At 40.3% G+C, this 16,642-nt stretch overlaps 1 protein-coding gene across 3 annotated transcripts in view; it reads right to left on the bottom strand.

Moving 5' to 3' along the window:
* Positions 1-16,642, bottom strand: part of grin2bb (glutamate receptor, ionotropic, N-methyl D-aspartate 2B, genome duplicate b) — a 152,862-nt gene that overhangs the window by 61,663 nt on the left and 74,557 nt on the right. For all 3 annotated transcript variants that reach the window (XM_072657869.1, XM_072657868.1, XM_072657870.1), the window contains 3 exons: positions 11,463-11,606; positions 6,732-7,002; positions 4,954-5,146 (listed from right to left, as the gene is read on the bottom strand). In XM_072657869.1, the coding sequence (XP_072513970.1) occupies positions 4,954-5,146; positions 6,732-7,002; positions 11,463-11,606 (608 nt within the window). The remainder of the gene's footprint in view (positions 1-4,953; positions 5,147-6,731; positions 7,003-11,462; positions 11,607-16,642) is intronic.

The raw sequence follows: 16,642 nt of genomic DNA, 5'->3' as shown, positions 1-16,642 counted from the left end.
CAGGGAACATGGAACCTCTTCTTCCATATCTGCTGTTTTCATCTACTGTTAAAACACAACGTCTCACTGATGTTGTTGCCTTTAATTGATCTGTAATCAAGGTAATCTAACAATGCCAGAAAATCACAGCTGTTTATTGTGTTAGTGTCAGGAACTGTCATCCTGCACAAGAAAAAATATCACTAGTGCTTTATTGTTTATGTTATTTTAAAATTAATACACACTTATTATGATACAAGTGCTTCAAAAGCCTCCAGCACTCAATTGGAAAAAATACAGTGCATCCAACAAGAACAAAGGGCTTGTACGTATGAGGGTTTCAAACATCCCAAATTTTACATGCTGATCTATTTTACTACCATACCTCCACTGGCGACACATTTAACCCACTAAAACATTACTCCAGCTGATGTCCATCATTTCACCAGCAGAGTGGCCTTTAGGATAGAGGCTAACAGAAAAACAGTACCCTCCATACCAGTATGTTCACAGCTGACCAGTCAACTGCAAATACATATGGAATGTGTTCTGAGCATGCAGTGACCGTGTCTCTTGATATTAGTAGGCTGTTTCTTTAAGACATTTTAAGGCATTTTGAATTTAATAGTCGCTATCTACTGGTAACTGGTTGCTGTTCACTTAAGCTTATTGTAGCAACATCAGTTTTTTTCTAAATGAAATGTTTCTCAAAGTTACTGAGAAGAAGGTGCAGTAATGTCACTGTGACCTTTCTGTCGACAAAACTGCTTTGCTAGTGCATCATTAAACGGATAAGCTGTGGCAATCATGAGTTGTGTACTCAAATTTATATTAGGCTAGCGGTGGGCCTTCCAGTGGGTGGGTTAATATAATAGATTGGCATCAATATAGACACTAATCACCAACAGATTAAGCACTGAGTCTCATGTCTTTTCCTTAGAGTGAAAGCCATTGTTGGAGGATTTACTTGCTGTCAGATATGAAAAACAATCATCTCTTTAATAATCCCCTGCACTTAGCATGTACCGTTTATGTAAAGGGCCTACATTATGAAAAACTCAATTTTCATTGGTTTCTTGAAATATTAGGTTTAATAATTTTAATAACACTGCCAAAATGACATTTTTCACTGTGATTTCTGCAATGCAACGCATTTGCATATATATATATATATATATATATATATATATATATATATATATATATATATATATATATAATGCTGTTTTGCATTTTTTTAGATAATGTGATTATTGTGGTCGTTATTCTTTACATCAAAATTTCAAAATTCCATGCCAAGTTGCCTTTTTTTTATGTGGCAGCAATGACATATGTGTATCTGTCCATTCAGCCTATAGCAGTTAAGCTCCACCCATTCATGGTGAAGTCACAGTAACAAAAGCTGGTTTAATCTGAATAGATAACGAGAGGTGAAAAATGGTCACATAGCATAATTGCATAAAATGATAAATGCATAAGAGTGACTTGTCTCTTGTCTCTGACTTGTTTTTGAACTTTGACCATGTTTACGTATTCATTTATCATTCATGAACACTCTTTTTATCAAAAAAGAGGAGGAAAATTCAGTCTTCTATGATTACAAATGTTCTAGGTTCATCTTTGTATCTGTTTGCTCGTTTTGTAGCATCGGCTAGCTAAATAAATGGAAATTGCAGAGTAAAAAGAGGGACACTGCTTTATTCAGGAGTCCAGGGCAAATATATTCATGATAAATGACTCTCCCTGCCATACGACCCACAGAAGTCACCCGAAACGCCTCCCTCTGAGCTGTCCATGGTGCTGGAAAACAGGCGGCATAACAGTAATAAAAAGAACGGTGGCTCCCGCCGAGGCCCTGAATGAGCTGAAGCACTTCTTTGGCGTGAATGCGAGCGCCTCCATTACGGGGAAAGGTTTCCGTTGATGCGCCGTGGCCATCTGTAAGTTCATCTCGTCTTGTTCTTTTATATTCAGCTCATTCTCTCCTCGCCCGCTCTCTGCAGAGCGCCCTGTCTTTCTGTTAATGCGACCGGTTGGCGATGCGACTCTGCATTTGATTCACCCAATTCAGGAAATGGCATTCTTGCTGACTGAAATGCATTGTGCTTTTCTCTCCTTCACATGAGACTGTGTCAATCTCGCAGCATCCCGACAACTACCTCCATTCCACCTCAGTGGGGATGTTAACCCTTACAGTTATTACTTGATTGCTGAGCCATTCAAATATAATTACATACAATATACTGTATAATATATACACTAAATGGATACAAGTATTGGGACTACTCATTCATTAATTCTTGCTGTTTGTTGCTTTTGTTACAGCAACTATATCTACTGCCCATGGCAGGCTTTCTATTATATTTTGGATTTAACTACATTTAACATCAAGAGTGTTAGTGAGATCAGCATGTTGGATGATCACCACCCCACCCCAACACATCCCCAACTTATCCCCGAAAACCGTCTGGAGCACCATGTATCATTCCAGAGAACACAGCTTCACAGCCCAATGCTGGATGCTTTATACCCCTCTAGCCCAACTCCTAGTATTGGGCATGGTGCCAAAAGATTCATGTATATCTAATCCAGACAGTCCTATTCTATTGGCAGTACTTGTCTACGGGGACTAGACATTCTGTGTGTGTGTGTGTGTGTGTGTGTGTGTGTGTGTGTGCGTGTGCGTGTGTGTTTGTGTGTGTGCGCATTTGCGCATTGTGTCAGTAATGGGTGCAACTTAAACCAGCTGAATGCATTCATTAGAAGGGGTGTCCAATACAGAAATAGGGTCAAATATATTTATGGTATTATGGGATTATCGCCAAAATGCAAAAAAATATATATATTCTTTTAAAAATACCTTAAAAATCTTAAATCTAAGTCTCAAAAAATATCAGTAACTTACATTATTTATTATTTTATCAGCTCCACATTTATTATTTATTTATATTAATAAATGCTTCATTACATTACATGAATAATGCTTTTAAACATTACTTAAATTAAACATTACTTATAAATATAGAATCAATCATTAACAATTAATTTGTCCCAATCCCAATACATTATTATACAATACAGACTGCTTATAAATTATATATTCATATATTAAGTGTTTATATACATAAGTGTTTATAAAACATTACAGATCGTGATTTTAAATACTAAAGAAATGATTACTAATTGTCTATACTGATGAGCTATGACATAAAAATACTTTATTTGGGTGGTCCATTGTAGATGTGTTCTAGTATATTCATAATAAATAACTGAATGTCATTTAGATGCAACTGAGCTCTAAGCTGAATGTAAACAGACCCTGCACCCAACCCTTAGGGTTAGGATTTAGGGTTGATTCAAGGTTAAGGTTAGAATTAGGATTTAGGGTTGATTCAAGATTAAGGTTAGGGTTAGGATTTAGTGTTGATTCAAGGTTAAGGTTAGGATTTAGTATTGATTCAAAGTTAAGGTTAGAGTTAGGATTTAGGGTTGATTCAAGGTTAAGGTTAGAGTTAGGATTTAGGGTTGATTCAAGGTTAAGGTTAGAATTAGGATTTAGGGTTGATTCAAGGTTAAGGTTAGAGTTAGGATTTAGGGTTGATTCAAGGTTAAGGTTAGGATTTAGTATTGATTCAAGGTTAAGGTTAGAGTTAGGATTTAGGGTTGATTCAAGGTTAAGGTTAGGATTTAGTATTGATTCAAGGTTAAGGTTAGAGTTAGGACTTAGGGTTGATTCAAGGTTAAGGTTAGGATTTAGTATTGATTCAAGGTTAAGGTTAGAATTAGGATTTAGGGTTGATTCAAGGTTAAGGTTAGAGTTAGGATTTAGGGTTGATTCAAGGTTAAGGTTAGGATTTAGTATTGATTCAAGGTTAAGGTTAGAATTAGGATTTAGGGTTGATTCAAGGTTAAGGTTAGAGTTAGGATTTAGGGTTGATTCAAGGTTAAGGTTAGAATTAGGATTTAGGGTTGATTCAAGGTTAAGGTTAGGATTTAGTATTGATTCAAGGTTAAGGTTAGAGTTAGGATTTAGTATTGATTCAAGGTTAAGGTTAGAGTTAGGATTTAGGGTTGATTCAAGGTTAAGGTTAGAGTTAGGATTTAGTATTGATTCAAGGTTAAGGTTAGAGTTAGGATTTAGTATTGATTCAAGGTTAAGGTTAGAGTTAGGATTTAGGGTTGGAATTCAGGATTGTTAGGTGAGCATCTACGAGGCATCTACAAAGGACCATCCAAGTAAAGTGCTATCAATGAATGGAGAATCAGCAATAGAGTCACTTTACAGTAGCTGTAATGACTGAGGGGTGTCTGGATACTTTTGGACATGGTGCACACACTGGAATCAAAGTAAATTCAATGCAATAATTGTCATCAGTGCTGTGACTGAAACTCAGCTTAGCTTGTTTTTAATTGGTTGGAGAAATCATTTATATCAAACTGCACCATGCTTTTGTCATTGATGGCGATGAGTTCTGAGGATTAATGCTGGATGTAAATGGAGTTTTTAGCGTCTGCTGGTTTAAAGCAGCGTTGTTTTCCAGCAGGCCAGCAAACAGGAAATGGATTTCCATTGCCATTTAATTCTCTGAGCAAGTAAATTAGCTGCTTGTAATGGTGCTCTCAGTAAATCACATTCTTAGTGTTTTCTCTATCTCTCTCTCGCTCTCTCTGAATTGACAAAGACAAATTGAGTGTACCTAAGTGTTTTCAAGAGAGGTGTGTGTGTGTGTGTGTGGATGTGTGTGTGTGTGTGTGTGTGTGTGTGTGTGTGCGCATGTGTGTGTATGAGTGTTTGTGTGTACACTTTGTCCATTCCCAAATCATTACACCGACTTTTAGTTCTGGCTGAAAGCACAAAACAGAAAAACACTAAAAGACATAAACATGACTTCCTCCAGCGAGCAGCACTCAGTTTGTGTGTGTGTGTGTGTGTGTGTGTGTGTGCGTGAGTGAGTGGGTGTGAGTGTGACTCACCTCAGCACTTCATTGGGGTTTCCTCCCTTGGTGCCTTTCTTGTCAGGCGCACCCAGGCAACCTGACTTCAGCAGCGTGTGCGGACCACGGTCCAGCATCATGGTGGAAGTCGCCATGGCGATGATGGCCACAGCATCACGCACACGGGCCTCCAGCCCATAATCCCACTCGTCATAAGACACAGAGATCAGGCCTGAGAAGCAGAGCGAAAAAGAGAGAATGAGAGAGAGAAATATAGACAGTAATAGAGAGAGAGAGGCAGAAAGCGAGACAGAGAGACAGACAAAAAGAGACAGGGGGAAAGACCAAGAGAGAGAGAGAAAGAGAGAGACAACGATTGACAGAGAGACAAAAACAGAGACAGCGAGACCAAGAGAGTGAGACACAGAGTGAAATAGGGAGAGAGAGAGGCAGACAGATAGAGAGAAAGACGCAGAGAGAGAGGCAAAGAAAGACAGGGAGAGTGAGACCATGACAAATTTAGAGACAGAGGGAGAGCAAGACAAACAGACACAGAGAGACAGACAGAAAGACCAAGAGAGAGACAAAGAGAGAAACAGACAGAGGAGACAGAGTGAGATAGAGAGAGAGAGAGAGAGAGAGAGAGAGAGAGAGAGCAGCAGCAGAGAGAAAGACGCAGAGAGAAAGGCAAACAGAGAGATGGACAGAGAGACCGAGAGAAAGACAGGGAGATAAAGAGAGAGAGAGAAACAGAGAGAGAGAGCAGCAGAGAGAAGCAGAGAGAGGCAAAGAGAGAGACAGATCAAGAGAGTAAGAGAGTGAAACAGAGAGGGAGAGAGTGAGAAACAGAGACGTGATACAGTCAATCCAGGCTGGAATGTGGAGGTTGTGAGGCATTAAGCAGCTGCACTGATGAAATTGTAACCGAACGCTGTAATTTTACAGTTTGATTAAACCAGAGAGGAACAGAGGAACAGCTCGGCTGAAGAAAAGCCCTGCTCCATTTTTACAGTGCTTTGCTTTCCCAGCTTTACATTATTCAGCATTTAACCTTTTACACCATATGGCCTTTCTGTAACGCTCTAAGCTGTGCTTCACCATTTCATAAATGCATTCATCTGAAGGGAGCGTCAACAACATACATCTCAGAACACTGTGACTGATTATAATCATTTACAATAATACAGTAATACATTACATCATTTACAAAAATGGTTTGTAATGACTAAAATAATTACTCATGACTGAATAAGTAGTTATTAGTAATGTAAAGTCAGTTATTTGGGCCAGTCTGTATAGAAATATGAAAACATACGGGCAGTAAAGCAGTGTTTACGTCAGGGTACTGGAGCAGACCACTGATTGCCAAGTACATTATATGGACAAAAATATTGGGACACCTACACATTACATCTACAGGAGCTTTAATGACATCCCATTCTAAATCCATAGGCATTAATAGGGGACTGAGCCCCCTTTGCAGCTCTAACAGCAGGTTTGGAGCTCTGCAGTTATTGAGTCAGCAGAGCGTTGGAGACTCATGCACTGTGCGCCTCAGCACTCTAGAGCACTCTAGCAACTTTTCGTGGTTGCTGTGGTTCCTAAATGCTTCCACTTTTCAATAATACCACTCACAGTAGATGGAGGGGAGAAATTTAATGAACTGACTTGTTCCAATGGTGGCGTCCTATTACAGAACCACGCTGAGTTCAATGAGCTCTTTAGAACCACCCATTCTTTCACTAATGTGTGTAAAGGCAGACTGCAGGACTAGGAGCTTGACTGTATAGTCTTCATGCACTGCTGTTCATTCACACCTGTAGGAAAAACATTTGGCACGTTGTCTGCGTCCCCCGCCACCAGCGCTGGTACGATCCACGTGTATCCGTATCCAGTGAGGCCGACGGAATGCGCCACCTCGAAAATGGTGGTAGCTTCTTCTTTAGTGCAGTAGAGCAGTATAACAGGGCTCTGGAGCTTCTTCAGCTGGTTCTGAATCTTAGAGTCGCCGTCGTCCACTGACATGTCCAGAAGTATTACTTCCTCCAACTCCCAGCCCACAAAACTGTTCTCGATGGTACTCCGGACCTGTAGGAAGAAACATTTCCCAAATGATTATTTAGCTTATTCAAAAGGATAGTTCTACATCTGATTGAGTCACATTTAAGACCCACAGTCTTATATCAATGGTTTGATTTTTGACTATTAATGGTACTTGACAACCATTGCCTACTGGTAATAGAGTACATTGAATGAAGGAAGAACTGGTTTTAGTGCAAATGATGAAGTATAAGTATATTTTATTAATTATACACTGCGTCATGAGCATTATAGTGCTGTGAAAAAGTGTTTGCCATGTCCAAATGTTTTAATGTGTGCACATTTTTACATTATATTTAGCCCGATTTCATAGTGGATTATAATAGTATGCAAACAGAGTCTGGCAAGACAACTGTACCAAGGTTTTGTACTTTCTTTTTTTTTTTTTAGATATTTTAGTGTGCTAGGTATTAATTTAGCAATTTTCAGGGGTGAAGAGATGCTTGCCCCTCCCAAGATAATACAACCAGTTAATAAGGACAGTTAATAAGGATTGGTCTTCAGTAAGTAGTTCAGTTAGAGCAGCCTTGATTAGGGCCAGCCCTGTTCAATCAAAATAAACTTCTGGGCAAATCTGAATAAGGGCAAACATGGTAGTACACATGTTGTCCAATCAGGCACATCATGTAACAGAGAGGAGAGATTGCTGAAGAGCCCAGAAAGAAGTTATGGATGAACGTAGGTCCGTCATATGAAATTTTCCCCAAAAAATTAGTAGCAAAAACATGTGCGATGGCGGGTGGTGCAAATATGCCTAAATTTTCTATTTGAAAGTACATGATGCAGCTGTGCCTACATAGTTCAGTCTGCATGAACCCAGAAAACGAATGTGTCCGGTACATATAGAGTACAGTTCAAAAAACTGTAAATCTGAGCAGGAATGTGTGTCATTAGATGCCATAATATAGAGAAACCTACCTAATACTACTGTTGTATAGACAATACAAGTAAAAGTAGTCTACTTGAAAAGACAGAGTACAAGAGTAGTCTACTTGTAAAGATAGTGTACAAGAGTAGTCTACTTGAGAAAATATTTAATTTGTTATTTATTTGAAATGCACAATATCTCCAAACCTAACCAGGTAATAAGGGCTTCAGAGGCTTTAAAAAATTAAGCAAGTGCTACCGACTAGGGGGAAAATGCTTAAGTGTCACTGCGAGCCGTAATTACCAGTCGGAAGCTCAGGCAAGGAAACGAGTTGTGACGTAAAATGACAGGCGGTCGTCTCTACGTACTACAAACGTGGTCCAAAATTGCATGCGATTTTCAGTAAGTAGTAGTAATCGACATGTCAAATCTTTTTCCATTTTAACTTCATACAATTGAGTCCCAGCACCCCATCATAATAGATTAGAGACCACATTACATGGAGGACAATCATTCACAATCAATCAAAACAGCATTTCATAACATTATTAACTCATAATCCTAATTTCAGCAAAGACCAAACAGGTGCATCTGATCTGTGAATGTAACTCTTCGATTGGGTACTAAGTTAAATAAGGTCAACCCAAACCATCAAATCAAAAATAGTACTTACTACATTTCCCACAATGCACCATCTCCATCTCCCTTTCCCCAAGAAACCTATTTTCTGTGGAACACTTCAGGTGAGAGACAGACACAGAAGTACAAACTGTTTGTGCTCTGCTAGATTACAGACATGACTGAACAAATATGTCAGCAACAGTGTCTGTTCTTCTCCACTGCTCTCTTATCTAAGAGAGATGAAGAACGTTCACAAAGGAACGTTTCCCCGCAACAAACTGGGTCTCGAAGACACTCGGGGCTCTCCTCGTTCTTCCTCGTGATTTCTGAGACGTCTGGACTATGGCATCAAATTGAGGCCAAGCCAAATAGGCAGTAATTGGTGCCATGAACAGTGCTCTGAAGGTTGATAACCGGTGGGGAAGTGTGCATGTAGATTGCCTGTCATGAGTATGATAACGACTTACTTCCTTTTGAAATGTTTAGTTTTCAGTTTTCACTGATGTTCAGTTTAGTTTTTTTTAATATGTGAAAAAATCACTTCTTTTATAAACTTAAAGCAGCTATACTGTAATAGTTTATATTTTTCTTCTGTTTCAAAACTACTGTTTTACAGGTTGGAAATCTGTTGTAAAGTACTTGAAACAGCTGGAGCCACTAGTGGTTCAGAAGTTAGAGCACCGGATAATTGATGACAGGGTTGTGGGTTCGATAACCGGGCTCGACAAGCTGCCCACTGCTCTGGGCATGTGTGCTTATTGTCACTGTGTGTGTTTGATCACTAGTGTGTATGTGTGTGTGTTCACTGTACAGATGGGTTAAAGGCTAAAGCCAAATTCCATCTATTTCCAACACTAAATATGGTCTCGTCTTGTCTATAACAGGTGAAAAGGTTTAATGAGCTTTAAACAAGAGGCCTGTTTGTAAAATGAATGGGGTTTGGCATTATATGCATATTGAAATATATGAAGACGACTAAACTGGGACTGAAACAAGCAATTATCTGCTGAAGTTAAAGGCAGTTGGACCCAACAGCAAACCATTCGAACGCATGGTTCATGGACAGTGATGTGTAGCCAGGAACGTCCAGCTAACTGAGGCTCAAATCACACATGTTAAGAAGATAAAGCCTCACATCTGGGAGCGCAGAGTCAAATGAACGGTCTGTTTTCAAGCACATGGAGTAGGCCGGGCGATCAGGGTCAAAATTAGCACGTTGCTAAACTTGCAACTACAGTGAGCTCGGTGTTTTCCCACCTGTTATTAGAGCGTGACATTACCAGAGAGCTTCAGTGAGCTTCCACACGTTTTGTGCCTGAATTTCAGTTGTTTCTGTGAATTGCAGCAATCCATCTCTCTTTTCTTTAGCTTTCGTCAGTCTGTAAAAGGATTATTTTTGCTGGATCTGTTTGTACAGTCAAATGCACAACAGCTCTTTACCGTTTTTTTTTTGTGTGTTTTAGCGGCATTCACACTGAACGCTAACACTGCTACTCAGTCAATCTTTTTGCCACTCAGTGTACTGTCACATATATCACAGCAGGCTACTAATGACATATTACTTAACATTTTCAATGTAAAACTGCTGTCCAAAAGTCACAAGTGATAAAATTCGCAATCTGACTGGTTATGTCAAATTTGGGCTCGTAGCCGGCCAGCTAGGCTTATGTAAGTTAGCTAGCAGGCTAAAAAAACACTGCTCAGACCGAGTTCCAGCTGACACTCATTTAGAGAATGAAGGCTCGTATCTGAGAGCACAAAGACGAGTGAAGAGTCTTAGGCACATTCAGTGGACTGGTCCATTTCATTTGAACTTAGCACATTGCTAAACTCGCATCAATGGTGGGCCTATTTAATAGAGTGTGACATCATTGTGGCTCTCCTAAATGCACATGAATGAATAATCTACCCTGTCCGTGCACTAGATAGACACAGAACAGAAATCTGACACATCAGACATGTCGTAATTTGAAATACTGTTAATGTTAAATGCAGCGGTATCCAGTATTACTATTATACTGCCCAACCCTAACCACACACTTTAAAACGCTACCTTGATTAAGTTTATTGGACCTGTACTGCTCCCAGTATTCTGCTATTTAGACATTATAACTTTAGACCCTTTGGTGTGTAAAACCTACAGTACATTTTTTCCCCAATCCAATTTGGATGGTTATTGGTTTATTCAAATAAATCATGACAATGTTTTGATTTCCCCTGAAGTCTAAATATATGGTATAGACAGTTTCTTTTTATTAATTTGGTCAAATCTAGAAATAATATATATTCTATATAATATATTCTGTAAGCCATACAGATTTTTTTTATGTGTGTGTTCCTGTTTTATTCATTTAATTGTATAAAACATTACAAATGTTTTCTCTCATTGTCTCTCATTAAGCAGCAGTCCACTTTTAATAACAACAGACTGTGTGCTAAATATAAGTATATATAAATATGACATTAAATATAAAATTTAGATTCATGCTCATCATTATGTCTGATGGCTGGTGAGTGCAGTGTTATGAGTTGTGTGAAGGTCCTTTGTATTAACAGTAGGTTCTGTGAGATCAGACCAGTCACGCTAGCCTTCTCTCCACACACCATCCCCCCATCAGTGAGCCTTGGGTGCCCGTGACCCTGTCATGGGTTCACTGGTTGTCCTTCCTTGCAGCACTTTCCGTAGGTACTGCATACCGGGATCACCCAACATGACCTGCCTAATGTTTTGAAGACCATCTGACCTGGTCGTCCAGCAATCACAGTTTTGCTCTTGTTAAATAGGGGCTCAGACTCTTACACTTGCTTCCAACATATTCCCTTCATGAACAGACTGTTCACTTGCTGCCTAATATATATGTACCACCCCGTAACGCCAATCAATTATATTCACTTCACTTTGCATTTCAGTGGTTTTAATGTGATGGCTGATTGCTGAATGAAGGTTTGTCTTCCTCACCCTGTTGACGAAATCCTGGTATCCGGGGTAGTAGGTGGTGACGATGGAGAAGATGTACCAGTCGTACTCCTCCATGATGTTGAGCATGACGGAGGCTTGCTGCTCTATCGACGGCCCGAACTGGAAGAACATGGAGTTGTCGTCCTGCAACACACAAAGACCGCGATCTGAATATGAATGCATGAATATGAAAGGAGTTGTTCAGCAGGTGAATCAAGAGGAGTCTCTTTATTCATTATGCAGTAATTGCTAATCAATGTTTGGAACAACATCAGCATTGTCACGCAAAAGAAGTCACATTTAAAAGGGTGAGACAGGGCAAATGCAGCACGTACAATTGTGGCAAAACGGCATGTGAAATGTGATTTCTCACATGAGCATTTTATGAGCGTTGATTATTTAAGCAGATTTAAAGGATTAAAGCAGCATAATGCAAAAAAGTATATTTCTTTCTATATTTCTACAGGTCTAATTTACACTTTGAGGCACCAGTAACGGTTACACATTCTACACATTTCTGGACAAGCGGCGAGATATATAGCTGGCATCTGAAGTGAATAAGCTTGTGGAGTGACGAGGTACGTTAATATTACAGGATTTTGCACAAATATGATTCAGGTTACATAGCGTTACACAGTTCTCATGAAAAAAACACCCAGCCAAAGCTACGCAGTGCAGTTAGCAGAGTTATGAGTCAGGAGCAGCAAGAATAAAGAGGCAATTATCACTATTTCAAGTCAATGGGGCATCAACATGATCTTAAAGCTGTTCTTATTAATGTAAAATGCTACATAATGTCGCTTTAACTGTAAAAATAGTCCACGTTTTGTTTTTTCTGGCACCATCAAATTCCATCAACATGTTAAATTTAGCCCTTCAGGTATATAATAGTACATTTAGTCAATTTCTAAAGCCCATCTGTGCATGTAACATCCTGTAAGCACATTCTTATCTACAATACACACCAAAACAGGGGTGTGAGTTTGTGTGTGCATTTGTATGTGTATGTCTGATGCCAGTTGGCATCCAAGCCTATAAATTACAATGCTTTTGTTCATGTGTTCATGCATAATCTGGGTTTGGGGGCTGGCCAATGAACACAATGTTCATGTCTAAGTATGCATAAACGCCAGCAGTTGACAATTTATGTGTGCATGCGTGTGTGTGTGCCTGTGCAAAATCAACTGTATGTGTGTATTCGTTATGTTGTTCATGACTCATGCTGGACTAACTCCCTCTCTGTGTGTCTCGTAGGCCTCAATGCTCAACGCTCAACATCAAAGCCCACTACCCTGGAGTCCACCCCCCAGGGGGCCGCAATGGACTGATCTGTTCCCTTGATTCGGCTTTAATGAGGTAACAGCACTGACATGGCCTGGGAAAAGGGGGGTGAGGGGAGAGTGGGGGTGCCTTTAACACTGACATATCTAAACTTCCGACACTTCTTCCACCGGAATCAGCAGGCGTCCATGTGGAATTGCTCACACATGCTGCTTTCTCGTCTTCACCTACACATTAACACGCACACTAAAGTGCACTCTCAGCCTCACACTGTGTTGACCTTGGCTGTGTCTGCCACTCTAAAGTACTGCATCACTTTAGATCTAACCACAGTGGCTCGGTCATCTCGTCAGCTTTAGGGCTCTGCTGATATGTTGGTTGGTATATAAGTATCCTGACACGACTTCTAATTCTGCTACTCGAAGGTGCACCCATTCCCGCTACAAGTGTTCAATTACAAGAGGGGTGTAAAGCCCTCAGCATTGGGCTGTGGAGCAGTGGAGTCTGGATTGATGAAGCTACATCTAATACCTTAAAGATGAGCTGGAGTGACGTTTGTGATCCAGAACACATCCAACATCAGTACCTGACCTCACGACTGCTTCTATGGATGAATTAAAAAAAATCTTCACAGCAGTGTTCCCAGAAGAGTATAAGCTGTTCAAGATGAGTAGAAGATGCTACTGCAGCAAACGATGGACAATCATTCCATTAGTACGCTTGATTTTGGTGCTTCAGAGTGATGAATCTCCATCTAAAGCCTTTGGCATGAGTTGGAATATCAAAAAGGACACTTCCTGTGACTGAATGCACAATACTTCAAGACTATCAGAGTGGTCCCCTCCTGAAGAAGCTAAGTCTAGACAGCTTTGGACAACTACAGACTTTCTTTCCTCTCTCATTGGTCTCATTCTGTCTACAGTCAACTGTCTCTCTTTGTCACTCAGAACAATAAACAGGACCAAACAAGCATCTGGGTTTGTTTCTGTCCCGGCACCTAAGTGGTGGAATGAACTTGCCCTGGGCGTCTGAAAGGTAGACAGTTACTGTCTTCAAACGCAGAATGAAGACCCACCTTAAATCAGCACTTTTCTTGCACTTATTAGGACTGTGATTGTATTGATACGATTGTATGACTGTTTGATATTCAGGCAAAGTGTAGTTTGTTGAGAACTGTGTATCTAGTTTATACAAACTAGCTAAGATATGTAGGGTCCAAAAGTATCCAGACACCTCTTTGAATTCTGCACTCTAATGTGTACCTATTCACCCCAATATCACCCAATATCAAGTGTCAGCTACAACCCAGCACTGGGCTGTAGAGCAATGGAACTAGGACCTCTGGAGTCATAGTGTCAATCCAGTACCTTTGGCATGAGTTGGTGTTTGTGATCCAGAACTAATCATCCAACATCACTACCTTCACTAAGGCTAGTCTAAGGCTCACTAAGGCTCACTAAGGTTAAGGCTAGTCCTGAACGAATTCTCCACACTGCAATTAATCCCTGTCTGGGAAACCAACCCATAGAGCACCAGTAAAGCACTGATTCGCTAAAATCACTGAAGTTGATTTAAAAATCTGATGATATTAAATGCTTTCAGCCCACATTATCAGTTATTAGAGATCGGTATCATTGACGAAATACTCATATCGACTTGTCTGATTTCTGTCCTTGCTTTCCTCCAATCTTCAGTTGCTTTCTCTTGCCAGCTCACGTTCAGCCTCTCCATCAGTCTGCGTTCCACTAGCGTCACATCTGCTGCACATTTAAACAATAATTGAATCCGCGGACCCCCTCCATTCATTCTCTTTACCGTGTAATATGCTGAAGTGGCCGGCCCTGTCATTCGCTTCTCACTCTTTTCCCTGGCCCTCCCTAGACAAGCCGTGGGATGCTAATAGCCTTCGAAGCCCTACTACTAATTCCCCGTTCCTTTTCATTTCTCTCTCGCGCTTGCTAATAATCTAGGCGAGAGAAAAAGGGTAGAGTGTCCCGCAGTGCGGGTATATGAGTGGAGTAATTCAAAAATCAGACATAATCATGAGGCCATTAAATAATTTCTCTAGCAAGTCTTTCTGCTGCTGGGCAGGGAAATCACTCCAACGTCACTATGGCTTGTGACGTTCGAGAGGGAGTGTGAACAGAGTGTGGCATTAAAATAGACCGCAGGCAGATTTGTATGACAAATAGTATTAGTGCAGCAGCATGGTGCTGTGGGTACGAGTTATTGACTGAACAGACAGTGGAGAAGAATCAGGGCTTGTGATTTTACAGGAGGAAATTCAGTGTTGTGTTGCGGTGGGGTGTGTGTTCAGTTCAAAGGGAAAGCTGGCAAAATCGAACCTTAGAAGGCTGGTTTGTTAGGAGGAGAATACTCAATTATGGCTGACTACTATGTGTGTAACAACACAGAGTATCACATAAGATCGTTCAGTACAAGTCTCTCAATTCAATACATACAGGCATCCAACAACTGTGATAGACTGGTGTTCAATTGCCTCACTGCGTGTCAAACACACTACGCTACACCAATGAGAGTTCTTGGACAAGACTCCTAACGCTATATGGGCCTACCTGTGTAACATGATTCTAATGTAAGTTGCTTTGGAGAAGAGCATCAGCCAAATGCCATTAATGTAAATGTGGATGCAAACAAATAGGTCTAAGCCCACAATGAGGGTAGACCATCCCTAACCATCAATTCCACTTTATCTCAAAACACTAACCTTCTCTGATACACATCCAACTCTGCTGATACACATCATTTTTTGACAAGTATAGAAAAAAAAATCCCTAGACAAAACATCTTTTTCAAGTTACCAAAGATGTCATTTGTTCCTCACTGAAAAGTGCAAACACCTACATCGGGTAGGCTATATCCTATTTTGGTAAAGCAAAAGTAGCACAGAGAGTCTCACCCCCTCAGAGGCAACAGGAGCTGAAACTTTATGAGTGCTTTTCACATAATCTTGGATGTCCATAACCCAGTTTGAGCTGCCTTTGGAGGTGCTAGCATAACATGCAAAGAGGAAGCAGATAGTCTAATCCTTTTGACGTTTGTCAAAAAGCACACACTGCAGGGTCATAAAAGCTAACATCAGAGACAACAGTGATTACCAAAACGAGTTCACATTAAAGAATCAAGCAGGGGGAAGATAGCATCAGTATTCACAAGCTTTCCAATCTACAAGTACTATAAGAAATATTACTTTTTTTTCTAATTTAAGGAAAATTGTCACAGTATAAAAAACACAGTCATATGCATAAAATCTACAAAAAGGAAAAGGTGACTTTTTATGCAGTCAGAGCAGTGGGATCTGAAGACACTTACACCTACTTAGGGTCCTATCTTACACCCTGTGCAAGGCGCACCACCATGCTCATTGCTATCTCACACCCCACCAATAATCTATTTTCACTCCTGCTGCCAGTGTCATTTAAACAGCAACAGTGCTTTTATATATATAGAATATATCTACGCAGATGGGCGGGTGGTTTCGAAATGAAGTGTGTTCAGGTCAATTTCTTGCGTATTGCTATCTTGGCAACGGAAAACACAGGTGCACCGCTGACTGAAAACTACCTAGGCAGATGTCAACAGTCAGACATTCATTGCTATCTTGGCAGTGAATTGTCAACACAGGCTTGTGCCCAACGCACATACACCCCTGCTTTGCGCCATTAAAACAGCAATCTGCAAGTCAGACCGCACCTGGCTCTGTGACACGCTGATTGGTTTATAGCATGTTATTCCTAAATCACACAGATGAATAATTAAGAAACATAGTACAGGCCTTTTGTGAGTGTCAATGAATAACAGGAATAAAGTGTAGTACGTAGGGAGCATGATTTCAATGAAAAGTCAGTCTGAATAAGAGACTTTAGGGGCACGTTTTG

The sequence above is a fragment of the Salminus brasiliensis genome, chromosome 15 (genome assembly GCF_030463535.1).
Source record: "Salminus brasiliensis chromosome 15, fSalBra1.hap2, whole genome shotgun sequence".
Classification (NCBI taxonomy): Eukaryota; Metazoa; Chordata; class Actinopteri; order Characiformes; family Bryconidae; genus Salminus; species Salminus brasiliensis.
The sequence above is the reverse complement of the archived record's forward strand: the minus strand, read 5'-3'. Positions and strand labels throughout refer to the sequence as shown.